Source organism: Myxocyprinus asiaticus, chromosome 17 (genome assembly GCF_019703515.2).
Source record: "Myxocyprinus asiaticus isolate MX2 ecotype Aquarium Trade chromosome 17, UBuf_Myxa_2, whole genome shotgun sequence".
NCBI lineage: Eukaryota > Metazoa > Chordata > Actinopteri > Cypriniformes > Catostomidae > Myxocyprinus > Myxocyprinus asiaticus.
The window spans coordinates 32,684,961-32,698,622 of record NC_059360.1 but is presented as its reverse complement, the minus strand read 5'-3'; the positions used below and the strand labels follow the sequence as shown (position 1 = coordinate 32,698,622).

Here is a 13,662-nt window from a genome sequence, read left to right as displayed (position 1 = left end):
ATAGGCAGCAACTCCGCATGCCACACAAATGGAATTGCATAAACAACTACATTTACAGTCTTGTTCGTTCGTGATCAAATTACGCTGTAGCTCAACTGATGTTGCACGAATCCTGAATAACATGCGAGTTGTTTCGAAAGTGTCATTTAAGCATTATAAAATTATGTGGTTGCTTCAGCATGTGTGTTTTTCTTGCAACATTAGCTTTTTATGACAATATCGGTTAGGTTTAGGTGTAAAGGTTAGGGAAGGGAGGTAGGTTTTGTTGATTTAAAACTCGATAGACAATTAACCTTGAAAACCTCATTTGTTTGGTAAAAAATATTATTCACTTTTAGCGCCAATCAGTGGACATTTCACCTCAGGACTGCAGCGATATGTGTAAGGAGTCACATAAGATCATTTTGAAAAATGGCGCCACAGTCATGTAATTGTGATGAGATCAGGCTCAATTTGTAATTAGCATGTTGCTAAGCTAACAGTGCTATACTGTAATAACCTTAAATTACACAAATATTGGGTAAAATAAAATATATATTTTTATCTATACATTTCATTATTGAGAGAAATATACTTTTTATATCGACGTTTCTCTTGCCTTGTCTGTCATCTTGGATTTATTTTGGCTTTATATTCATGGAGCTCATCACAATGTATATATATATGTCAAGAGTTAATACTTCTTTGAACAGCCTTTGTATCGGAAGTGTGCCTATGATGCCTTAAAATACTGCCTCGATGGGCAGTTCACAAGGTTTTGGAACAGAGCAAATGTCAGAGGAACTTATCAGTGTAAATTTTGAGATGCTGTATCAAAGTTATATGCCTGGTGACCTTTTGACCCATGTTCTCAGTGGTCTCACGCATACAGTGCATTCAGAAAGTATTCAGACCCCTTCATTTTTTTCACATTTTGTTATGTTGCAGCCTTATGCTAAAATGCTTTAAATTATTTTATTTTTCACATCAATCTACACTCCATACTCCATAATGACAAAGCAAAAAACAAACCAAAAAAAAAAAAGATTTTTGATAACTTTGCAAATTTATTAAAAAGAAAAAACTGAAATATCACATTGACATATGTATTCAGACCCTTTGCTATGACACTTGAAATTTAGCTCAGGTGCATCCCATTTCTCTGGATCATCTTTGAGATTTTTCTACACTTTGATTGGAGTCCACCTGGTGCTAATTCTATTGATTTGACATGATTTGGAAAGGCACACACCTGCCTATATAAGGTCTCACAGCTTAAAATGCATATCAGAGCAAAAACCAAGTCATGAGGTCAAAGGAACTGGTGGTGGTAGCATCATGCTGTAGGGGTGTTTTTCAGTGGCAGGGACTAGGGGACTGGTCAGGGTTAAAGGAAAGCTGAATGCAGAAAAATACAGAGATATCCTTAATGAAAACCTGGTCCAGAGCACTCAGGACCGCAGACTGGGCTGAAGGTTCACCTTCCAACAGGACAATGACCCTAAGCACACAGCCAAGACAACACAAATGTAGCTTGAGGACAACTCTGTGAATATCCTTGAGTGGCCCAGCCAGAGCCCGGACTTGAACCCAATCAAACATCTCTGGAGAGACCTGAACATGTCTGTCCACATCCAACCTGGCAGAGCTTGATAGGATCTGTAGAGAAGAATAGCAGAAAATCCCCAAAACTTGTCGTATCATACCCAAAAAGACTTGAGGCTAAAATCGCTGCCAAAGATGCTTCAACTAAGAGTTAAGTGTCTGAATACTTATGTCAATGTGATATTTCAGTTGTTTTTTTTTTATAACAATTTTTATTGATTCCATTCACAAAATAAATAAACATAACAGAAAATACGGAATCAAATTATATACATTAAGCCCCTCCCTCCGAACATTCCCAAACACAAACACGCACTCCAGTGCTCATAATTAATTAGAACATAAAAAAAAAAAAACATTAAAAAAGTATACTTTCAAAAATCAATAAGAATGCACATACACATTTAAAACTACAAATCCCTGGGTTGTTTGGGACTCCATGCAGAAAGCAGACGTGTGAATCATGAGCTCTGCGCACTTTGCTAGTTTTTAATTATTTTCATGTTATAATCTGGTGAGATTGGATACATCCAATTACATATTTGATACATAGTTTGAGGTAAACATGGCAAAGAAGTCAAAACCCTCAGACTCTGGAGACATTAAAAGGCACTTACGTGTTCAAGCTGAGGCCTCTGACGGGACTGCGAGCTGGGGACTCGATTTGGACGGCACGTCAGGAGAAGATATTCAGTCTCAACTGTCCAACATTTTGGTGATGCTGACGAAGGTTGTTGCCGACTTGGAGGATCTCGCTGTAATACGTCGATTGATTACGGCGATGGAAACAAAATTCTCTGAGTTGGTCACAAGAGTCGCAGATGTTGAGAAACAAATCGATTATTTGGAGTCATCGGAAAGGGAATTATCCGCTAATCCGCCCGCGTCCAAAACAGACTTGGAAAACATTTTGGAAAAACTGGAATATCTTGAAAATATGAGCCGAAGGAATAATATAAGAATTGTTGGAATTCCTGAGCATGAAGAGGGCAGAGATATGGTGAAATTCCTGGACAAGCTTTTCCCGAGTCTGCTCGACATTACAGGCCATAAACTGGAAATCGAGCGAGCTCACAGAGTCCCTGCTCGGAGATCTGCTGAGGGAGACAAGCCCCGATCAATTCTGGCCAAATTTCTGAGATCATCCAATAAAGATCTTGTGTTGCGCTAGGCGAGGAGCAAAGGAAAGCTTTCTTGGAAGAATTACAATATTTTCTTGTTCCTGGACTTTGCGAATTTGATGAGAGAAACACGATCGGTTCAAGGAATGTAAGAAGCTTTTACATCAACGGAAGATCGCTTTTGCATTGATGTTTCTGGCCAAACTGAGAATATAAACGAAGGACGGTTGCAAAGTATTTACATGTCCAAAACAGGCACTCTCCTTCATAAATACATTGGAGTGAGTAAGCCATTTGATGTTTCATATATTAGTGGTTTGACTCGCTGAACATACACTCGATTGTCTGAGGAAGCTGGGTGCCATTTTTTGTTTCTTTTTGCATTGGCTTTGCCTAGCAGCTGGAGTTTGTTTTGTAGAATGACACTTCCTTCAAGAAACATTTGCATTGACATAAGATTAGTTTTTTACACTGAAGTTCCCGGCCAGATTGAGAATGGACACTATGGATGACCGCAAAATATCTACATGCTCACATAAAGGACTGAGTAAGTCATGGTGTTTTTTTTTTTTACGCTGCCTCCGAGTGAATTTGACTCGCTCAATATACACTTGATCATCCGAGGAACTGGGATGCCTGTTTTGTTTCTTTTCATGCTGGTTCCGCCTAGCGGCTGGAGTTTGTTTTGTGGAATAACACTTCTTCGGGACAGTTGTGGATGGATCTGTTCACTCTTTGTGCTTATGCCTCCTGTTGGCTGGAGTTTGTTTTTGTGGAGTATTTTTAAGGGACAGTAGAATGATTACGTCATCTGCTGCACTCATAACAGCCGACTCACTGAACAATTGTTTGTCTGTCTGAGGAAACTGAACGGCTTTATATCAGCTGGAATCAGATTTGTTTTGTGGAGGAACACACCTTCAAGACAGTTCTGTGAATGAATCCTCATGTTCTCTGTGTTTACTCTGCCTGTTGGCTGGTGTTTGTTTTACAAAGTATTTTCTGTTATGTAATTTGCCTCACAAAATTTGTGCAGAAGCACCGGACTTGAGTTGTCTCGGGGACTCTCGTAGGCGTACATGGACCTTTTGAGTTTAGAGGGATTGATGCCGGTTGGCGCTGTCACGTGCGGGTTTAATGTGCATGTTTGTTTTGTTCGGGGGGCAGTTCCGGGTTTGATTGTCGCACTAATGGGGAATGTGGTCTGTATAATCTTCTTTTTGACACACAATTTATTTTTTTTATTATATCAATATGTCAAATGTTATTATGAGTAGGTTATCTCTCTCCACATGGAATGTGAATGGGTTGGGGCACCCCATAAAAAGAAGGAAAGTTATTTCTTTTCTTAAGCGTAAAAAATGTGATATAGTGTTTCTTCAAGAAACGCACCTTTCTCTGCAGGAAGCTGAAAAATTTGGGAAGATATGGGGTGGACATGTTTTCTTTAGTGCTGGCTCAAGTAAGAGCAGGGGAGTCATTATACTGATAAATAAACATCTATAATTCAAATGTCTCAAACAGATTAAAGATAAATTAGGAAGAGTCATTATTGTTTTTGCTGAAATTCAGGGGCAAAGTTTGATTTTGGCTAATATCTACGCACCTAATGCTGATGATCAGGGCTTTTTTATAGATCTTGAAGGGGTGTTGCAAACCACTGGCACCCCTCATGATATAATATTGGGAGGAGACTTTAATCTTTTGATGGACTCAGTCCTTGATCATAGTGAAACAAAAGTGTGTAAGCCCCCTAGAGCAACATTGACGCTTCACAGGATGTGTAACAATCTTGGTCTTACAGATATTTGGAGACTTTTGAACCCATCTGCTAGGGATTATAAATTTTTTTCATCAGTTCATAAGATTTATTCTAGAATAGATTTTCTTTTAAAATCTAAATCTCTCATTTCATCTGTTGTTGACTGCTCAATTGGAAACATCTTGGTCTCAGATCGCGCCCTGGTGAGTTTAAGTTGTTGCCACATACAGAGAAAAAGAAATCATATAGTTGCCGCTTTAATGTATTCCTTTTGCAAAATCCTGAATTCCAACAAATGTTAAAGGCTGAAATCAATGTCTATATGGAGACCAATTGGTCCTTAGTATCCTCTGTGGGCGTGGCTTGGGAGGCACTTAAGGCGGTTCTTAGGGGTCAGATCATACAGTATGCCTCATTCATCAAAAAATCCAAAGCACGAGAACTCGTGGAGTTGGAAGAGAATATTAAAAGTGCCGAGGCAGAGCTGAAACACCGAATGTCATCTGATGGCCTCAGAGAATTGACTCAATTGAAATACAGCTATAATACTATTTTGTCACGGAATGTGGAGTTTTGGTGATTCAGGGCAAGACAAAGCAGGAAAACTTCTGGCTAGATATGTAAATTCCCTGAATTAGCAGGGAGTAATACACTTATGCCTCATGACCTTTTCCAAAAGCAGTAATCACCACTCCCAGAGTATCTGCCATTTTAGGGGGGTGTATTCTACTCCCAAAAATAGTACAGAGCAGGTGGAATGTCAAACCATATTTTCAAAGGATCTCAACACTCCACTCTCATATAGGTCACAGAGCGTATTAACCTCCCTCACAATCCACTGTGACCAGCAGAAAGGGGACTTATTAATACATAATTTGGGGTTTAATAAAACAAAATCTTGGGTAGGCCTAGCCCACCTTTGTCAATGTTTACCATTCCAAATGAAGGATTTTGCTATGCTATCAAATTGCTTGAAATAAGAGAGGGGGACATCTACAAGGAGAGATTTTAGCAGGTAGTTGAATTTTGAAATACAATTCATTTTAATAACATTAACCTTTCCAATCATAGATAGATGTAATGAAACCCACCTGCCCACATCACTCGAAAAACTTTTTATTAAGGGGTCAAAATTAACTCTAACTAAATCACACAAATTTGCTGGGAATAAAATGCCCAAATACTTAATGCCCTGTTTGGACCACTGGAAGGCGCCCAGCTGAAAAGCCGTTACTGGGCAGTACGCTGTCAGAGCCAAAGCTTCGGATTTAGACCAATTGACTCTGTATCCTGAGAACTTAGAAAAGGAATTAATAATTCTGTGAAGGCAAGGCATAGATCTAGTGGGGTCGATGATGAATAATAAAATATCATCTGCATCAAGCAAAAGCTTTTGCGCCATACCTTCCGCAACCACCCCTGGAAAATCATCCTCCTTTCTTATCACGCCTGCTAATGGCTCCATGGCAAGACAGAAAAATAATGGGGAAAGAGGGCAACCCTGCCGGATGCCCCTATCCAGAGTAAAATAATTAGAAATTAATCCATTTGTTTGTACCTCCGCTACCGGGTGTCTATAAAGTAAATTAATCCATCCAATAAAAGAATTCCCGAACCCGTATATTTCCAAAATCTTAAAAAGATAATCCCATTCTACCATATCAAACGCACTTTCGGCGTCAAGTGAGATGGCAGCTACCGGAGTCTGATCATTCGCCACTGACCACATGATATTGATGAAATAGCTAATGTTATCAGAAAAGCTGCGGCCCCGAATAAACCCCACCTGATCTATATGTATAATAGATGTCATAACTTTACTTAATCAGTTAGCCAAAAACATTATTTTTTTTAATCCCCTTTCCTCCCCAATTTGGAATGCCCAATTCCCACTACTTAGTAGGTAGGTGCTCGTGGTGGTGCGGTTACTCATCTCAATCCGGGTGGCAGAGGACAAGTCTCAGTTGCCTCCGCTTCTGAGACAGTCGATCTGCGCATCTCATCACATGGCTCGTTGTGCATGACACCGCGGAGACTCCACACATGGAGGCTCATGCTACTCTCTGTAATCCACGCACAACTTACCACGTGCCCCATTGAGAGCGAGAACCACTTATTGCGACCACGAGGAGGTTACCCCATGTGACTCTACCCTCCCTAGCAACCGGGCCAATTTGGTTGCTTAGGAGACCTGGCTGGAGTCACTCAGCACACCCTGGATTCGAACTTGTGACTCCAGGGGTGGTAGTCAGCGTCAATACTCACTTTTTGACAATATTTTAACATCTAGCTGGATCAGGGAAATTGGATGGGAACTCTTACACTTGTTTGGATCTTTTCCTTTTTAAGAATCAGACTGATCTGGGCTTGTGTCATGGTTGGCGGAAGCTTTCCATTCTTTAATGATTCCGTATAAACTTCTAACAAAAGTGGAGCCAGTTGTGTAGCATAAGATCTAAAAAATTAAACGGCAAAGCCATCTGGCCCCAGAGCTTGCCTGTAGGCAAGGCCTTAATTACATCGCCAAGCTCCTCCAAGGTTATCTCAGAATCAAGAGAATTGTTTTGATCAGTCATCAGTTTAAGGAGTTCTAATAGTTCCACAAATTTTCTGATATCTTCATCAGTAGATGAAGACATGGCACTATAGAGATCAAGATAGAATTCTTTAAAAGCATTATTAATATCAATGGCCAAGGTAAATGTTTCACCACCAGCAGGTTTCACTGAGGGAATCGAAGAAAAACTCTCTCTCCTTTTTATATCTAGCCAAAATCTTCCCTGCTATGTCCCCCAGCTCATAGTATGACTGTCTTGCCCTGAATAGCCAAAACTCCACCTTCCGTGACAAAATAGTATTATAATCTGTATTTCAATCAGGTCAATTCTCTGAGGCCATCAGGTGACATTCGGCGCTTCAGCTCTGCCTTGGCACTTTTAATATTCCCTTCCAACTCCACGAGTTCTCGTGCTTTGGATTTTTTGATGAATGAGGCATACTGTATGATCCGGCCCCTAAGAACCACCTTAAGTGCCTCCCAAGCCACACCCACAGAGGATACTGAGGACCAGTTGGTCTCCATATAAACATTGATTTTAGCCTTTATAAATTGTTGGAATTCAGGATTTTGCAAAAAGGGTACATTAAAGCGCCAACTATATGATTTCCTTTTCTCCATATGTGGCAACACCTCTAAACTCACCAGGGCATGATCTGAGACTAAAATGTTTCCAACTGAGCAATCAACAACAGATGAAATGAGGGACTTAGAAAAAGAAATCTATTCTACAATAAACCGTATGGACTGATGAAAAAAATAAATAGTCCAGACCCTACCAGATGGGTTCAAAATCTCAAGACCAAGATTGTTACACATCCTGTGAAGTGTCAGTGTTGCTCTAGGGGGCTTACACACTTTTGTTTCACTATGATCAAAGACTGAGTCCATCAAAAGATTAAAGTCTCCTCCCAATATTATATCATGAGGGATGCCAGCGGCTTGCAACATCCCTTCAAGATCTATAAAAAAGCCCTAATCATCAGCGTTAGGTGTGTAAATATTAGCCAAAATAAGACTTTGCCCCTGAATTTCTGCTAAAACAATAATGACTCTTCCTAATTTATCTTTAATCTGTTTGAGACATTTGAATTGTAGATGCTTACTTATCAGTATAATGACTCCCCTGCTCTTACTTGAGCCAGCAATAAAGAAAACATGTCCACCCCATATCCTGTGGGGAAAGATGCGTTTCTTGAAGAAACACTATATGATATTTCTTAAGCTTAAGAAGAGAAATAACTTTCCTTCTTTTTATGGGGTGCCCCAACCCCATTCACATTCCATGTGGAGAGAGACAATCCACTCATATTAACATTTGAAATTTTGACATATTAGAAAAAATAGATTGTGTGTCAAAAACAAAATTATAAAGACCACAGTCCAACATTAGTGCAACAATCAAACCCCAAACTTCCCCCTGAACCAAACAAACAGAAAAAAGAAACACGTGTGCATTAACCACGTGCAAACAGTCCATGTACGCCTATGAGAGCCCCGGCCTGAGTGAGGCCGGCAGTCAAAAAAATCTACATAATTAATGATAGAAGACAAACTGCATGCATCTGATATAAATACACTTCATCCATTCCTTTCTCCAGGGACTCGGAGTCACCATAACAAAAAACATCACAAAATGAAGGTGGTCAGTGTTTTGTAGACCTGCATCCTGTGGGGCGGAAGTAACCTTGCTTGATTTGAAAATGTAGCCTTGAGATTTACTTGATATATCTAGTCAGGCTGGAGTTTTTGCTGTTTTTCAGAGGGTCCACAGGAAATCAGCTCAAATAAACTGAACTGAAGACGATTGGACTTAAAGTTTATAAAATCTGTGCAAATGATGCAAGTTGCTGAGCGTTCATACTGGACAAATGGACGATTTTGATTAAAAAAAGAAAAAAAAGAAAAGCACTTAAAGTACCATGTTATTATTATATATTTTTTGACATGGTTCCATCATAATGCCAATGTTTTTGGACATGCACCGTGGTAATTTTATGGTACTTTTTAAAGTATCATGGAGTACCATGTAAAGACTATGGTATATCATAAAAATATGGTAATCATTCAGTACTATGGTTTGCATCAAACTTCCATCTGATACCATCACTGTACTATTGTACAGTACTTTTTTGTAAATGTAGATTAATTTAATAAGCACAAATGTGAAACAAAACAAATATTTGCAAAGTTGTGAGCTGTTTTCATGTTTTGCATTTGTGGTCTAGAGAGACTGTGCTTCAAGGTCACAGTTCTTTTTAAGTAAATGCAGTTTGATAAGGTGTTTGAAAATTTTCTCATGACTGCAGCATTAAACATGGCAGTCTGAAAAGTCCTTATATAAGCTTTAGTTTTATTATGATGTTTACGATGTGATTGGACAAGCAAATTGCACTTACTACAGCAATTCCTACATGTTATTTTGATCAAATCTAAATAAAATGTGTGAAATGACAAAAATCAGGTGGGTTATTTTTTTATAGAAACATTCTCTGAAATAGAGAGGACCATTTGGTGTAAATATGTACTGTATTCAACCACAAGTTCATGACAGTTGTTAAACCTATTTTTAATCTGTTATAAACTGATCTGTATGTGTGCATAGGTACTGGATTGTTGAATTCCCTGCAGAGTTTAATCTGGATCTGGGTTTGATCCGTCTTACAGAAGAATTCCGAGATGCAGCCGCTCAGCTTGGTGGTGACGAGCACATAAAACTACTTGATATTTCTACGATGTAAGTGTCATTACAACACAAAGACATACAGGTTAAGATGCCTGTGTATCTGCTCATAGCATGTCGATCATTGACTGTGTCATTACTATTGACCTATTTGGCTTTAATCATGAGTACCATTTTGATTGAGATGAAAATATGTTGTTATAAATTCAGATATGCCTTTTTAAATAATATCTTTATTTAATGCGCATGTGATCTAATCACTGATTCAGACTGCGTGGAAATTATTGTATAAAGCATTAGGCACCTGTTGCTTGTCCTTTGTCACTAATTAACACTGAAAGGCACTTAAAATTGTACACATGATTACCATGTGCTTGTTATTTTGTTATGTGAATTTGGCAGGTGTCCTGACATATCTGGGTAATGAGACAAAATTAAAATGTTTATTTTTAGTCCACACTATGGCTATCTGGAAGGGAAATCTATAAGGCTCATTCTCTGACTATTTTATTTTATTAGGGTTGTTGACAAATAACATGTCCAATGTCTTTTTTTTTTTCTTCATATTTTTTCAATAATTTTCCAAACAAGGTTTTAGGCATACATTTTATACAGTATATAGGGGAATGTATACAAGTGCTATAACTGGTCACCCTTTATTTTAAAATTCCCACCATTTTTAATCACCTTTAGATTTTTTGCAGTTCACTTAAATTGTCCTTTGGTGTAACAAATGAATTTTTCATACAAATATTCCACATTTGTAGTACAAATTTAAAAAAAAAAAAAACTCTATATTACACATAGTTTCTCCATTCATATGAGGTCATAAAACTGAATATATAGTAATTATATATTAATTATATATAATTAATCATATTTATTTTAATAATTAGAATAAAATAATTAGAATTTTTTTTAGATGAAATATAGCATACCACACTGCAGGACACAGCTGAAACTGTCACAATTGATGTCAAGAACCCATTAGTATTACAATGCAATTTTCAGAGAATAGTATTTAAAAATACTGAAATAAAGAAATTTTGGATTAGCCAGTTAAGAACTTTATAGATGACCACACCTGGAGTTGCCAGTTCGAATCCAGGGCATGCTGAGTGACTCCAATCAGGCTTCCTAAGCAACCAATTGGCCCAGTTGCTAGGGAGGGTAGAGTCATGTTGGTTTAACCTCCTCATGGTCACTATAATGTGGTTCTCACTCTTGGTGGGGTGCGTGGTGAGTTGTGCGTGGATGCCGCAGAGAATAGCGTGAGCCTCCACATGCACTACGTCTCCATGGTAACGCGCTCAACAAGCCACGTGATGTGCGGATTGACACTCTCAGACATGGAGGCAACTGAGATTCGTCCTCTGCCACCACGAGGACCTAGAGCGCATTGGGAATTGGGCATACCAAATTGGGGAGAAAAGGGGAGAAGATCACATTATAGATGTTTTAGATGGATAAAAACATCTGCCAAATGCATAAATGGCAAAAAATGCCATTAAAGGCATTCTAGGAGAATATGTGTAAAAACACATGGATTTTATAATGGATTTTATAGTGATACACTACACGTTTGTCTCTGCAGTCCTTCATATGACTGGATGCGTAAACTGACTCAGCGAAAGAAGCAGGTGAAGAAAGGGAAAGCGTCACTGCTGTTCGATCATCTGGAGCCCATCGAGCTGGCTGAACACCTCACCTTCTTAGAGTACAAGTCCATCAGGAGGATATCGGTTAGTGTGCACTGTGGAAATGGAAAAACAGAGTGTTGCTTTCACCTGGGAAGGCCAGCAGCTGTAGAGAGCTTACGTCAGTGAAGATAGCGTGTGTATGTGTGTGTGTGTGTGTGTGTGTGTGTGTGTGTGTGTGTGTGTGTGTGTTTGAGATAAAGACAGAAAAAAGAGTATGCATACAAGAGCACACATTAGTTCTCTTATCAGCTCTGCCGCTTTTCTTTTTTTTCTTTTTTTTTTCTCCTTTGCCCTGCATTGTTATTCTTAGCAGCTAACACTCAGGGTTTTTTTTTAGTGAACAAATATCCTTCCTTTATCTGTTCCTCCCCTCGTTAAAGACCCCATGAAATCAAAACATGTGGCTTTTTGTCCATGTCTATGTTCTAGTTTACTCTTAAATGCTGATAAAAATAAAGTCTTTCTCTTCTAGGAAAACAGATCAAAACTGTTGATGACTTATCTAGAACTAGGCTACACAGATTTTTGTGCAATCAAATGCTCTCTAGAAAGAGAATGTCCGCCCCCAGTAACACTTTCAACAGATTAGAAAGTAGTAAACCATGGTTCATGGCTGTGATGTAACTAAAACCTATTGGCTATTTAACAAAAAAGGGAAGAGACCTGCAATTTGTCTCACCAAAACTTCCTTATCCATTTTTTCTGACAGTCTTGCACCAACTATATTCTTAGCACCAACAACAAGAACTTCAATTAAAACCCTATAATGGTTAAAATGGTGTGTGCATAAGTCTCCATGTGTGTGTGTACTTAGTTCACAGATTATCGGAGTTATGTAATTCATGGCTGTCTGGTGGATAATCCCACATTAGAGCGCTCCATTGCTTTGTTTAACGGGATCTCTCAGTGGGTTCAGCTGATGGTGCTCAGTAAACTCACCCCTCAGCACAGAGCAGAGGTCATCAACAAATACATCCACGTCGCTCAGGTATGCAAATAAATGGCTTACTTACAGTTGTCTCTGGCACCTTAAACTGTGATTGAAGAATATTTTTTAATAGTGAAAATATTAGGCTTCACTGTAAAAGATTATAATATTCCCAATCTATTCATATGCTTATATAGTACCAGGGTAAGAAAGAAAGAACATGTTGAAGAAAAACAAAGTATAGAAAATGTAAAAAAAAAACAAAAAACAACCATACAAATAACACTGACACCAAGGTAATGAAGCCCATAAAATAATTAGATAACTTGTTATGAAAGTCAAAACATTGTAAAAGGCCAGCATACTAAAAAATAATGTCCAAACTGCATACTGGATAACACACTGAGCTAAACCAACACACTGTGTGATCGTCTAACTGTATTGTTGATTACGCAAATGTGAAACCCTTCACCCAGCAAACCAGTTTCTATCAGTGCGTTCTGAAAGCAACAAGATGACATTTTCCAGGCTCTTTGATATGTTAATGTTTGCTGGCAAAAGAGTGCAGGGGAGCTGCCTGCCAGCTCTCACGCCGTCAGGGGGAGATGGGAGGGTATATGAAACGTCTCTATTGTGAAGAGCATCCAGGCATCCCTTTAGTACAAAGCCTGTGCTTTTAGTATTTGTTTTAAAGCCTGCCAGGCATGATCCATGTCAGCTAATAGATGTTAAGTGTCGAGCTGTTGAGTTATTGTAGCCCCTGTAATAAAAGAAAGCTGTGCCTTTATGAGATCAGCTAGTACTTGGTGCAATTATGCTGCAAATGAAAAGCCTGGACTAATGGATCTATCTATCTATCTATCTATCTATCTATCTGTCTGTCTGTCTGTCTGTCTGTCTGTCTGTCTGTCTTCCTTCTTACTTTCTTTTTAGGTTTAATTTAGATCTTGAATCAGACAGATTTTTGAACCCCATAATGTTTTTGTTTTTTTGTGTGTGTATGTGTTTGCTCCTTAATTATGTGTTATTAACTCCTGTAATTATATAGTTTTTAGCCCTTTTTATTGAGTAATATTGTAATAAGTTTTTTAATTATTATTACAATGGTACTATTGTAAAACCAGGGTTACTATATGGATACTACAGTATTACTGTAGTAAAGCCATGGTTAATTTTATTAATACCATGGTTTTCACCAAAACGCATGGATACGGTCATGGTTACTACAATATTACTATAGTAAAACCATGGTTTCCGCCAAAACATGGTTACTACAGACATTTTTTTTAATTTTAGTTTAAGGAGCGTGTGTGCTGGCTTGAATTAA

The 13,662-nt window shown here is 38.5% G+C and overlaps 1 protein-coding gene across 4 annotated transcripts in view; it reads left to right on the top strand.

Annotated features, from left to right (window-relative positions):
* The window catches only part of LOC127455550 (ras guanyl-releasing protein 3-like), a 74,659-nt gene that overhangs the window by 43,945 nt on the left and 17,052 nt on the right, over positions 1-13,662 (top strand). For 3 of the 4 annotated variants that reach the window (XM_051723541.1, XM_051723542.1, XM_051723543.1), the window contains 3 exons: positions 9,630-9,761; positions 11,302-11,449; positions 12,222-12,395. In XM_051723541.1, the coding sequence (XP_051579501.1) occupies positions 9,630-9,761; positions 11,302-11,449; positions 12,222-12,395 (454 nt within the window). The remainder of the gene's footprint in view (positions 1-9,629; positions 9,762-11,301; positions 11,450-12,221; positions 12,396-13,662) is intronic. The other variant, XM_051723544.1, reaches the window with a different exon arrangement.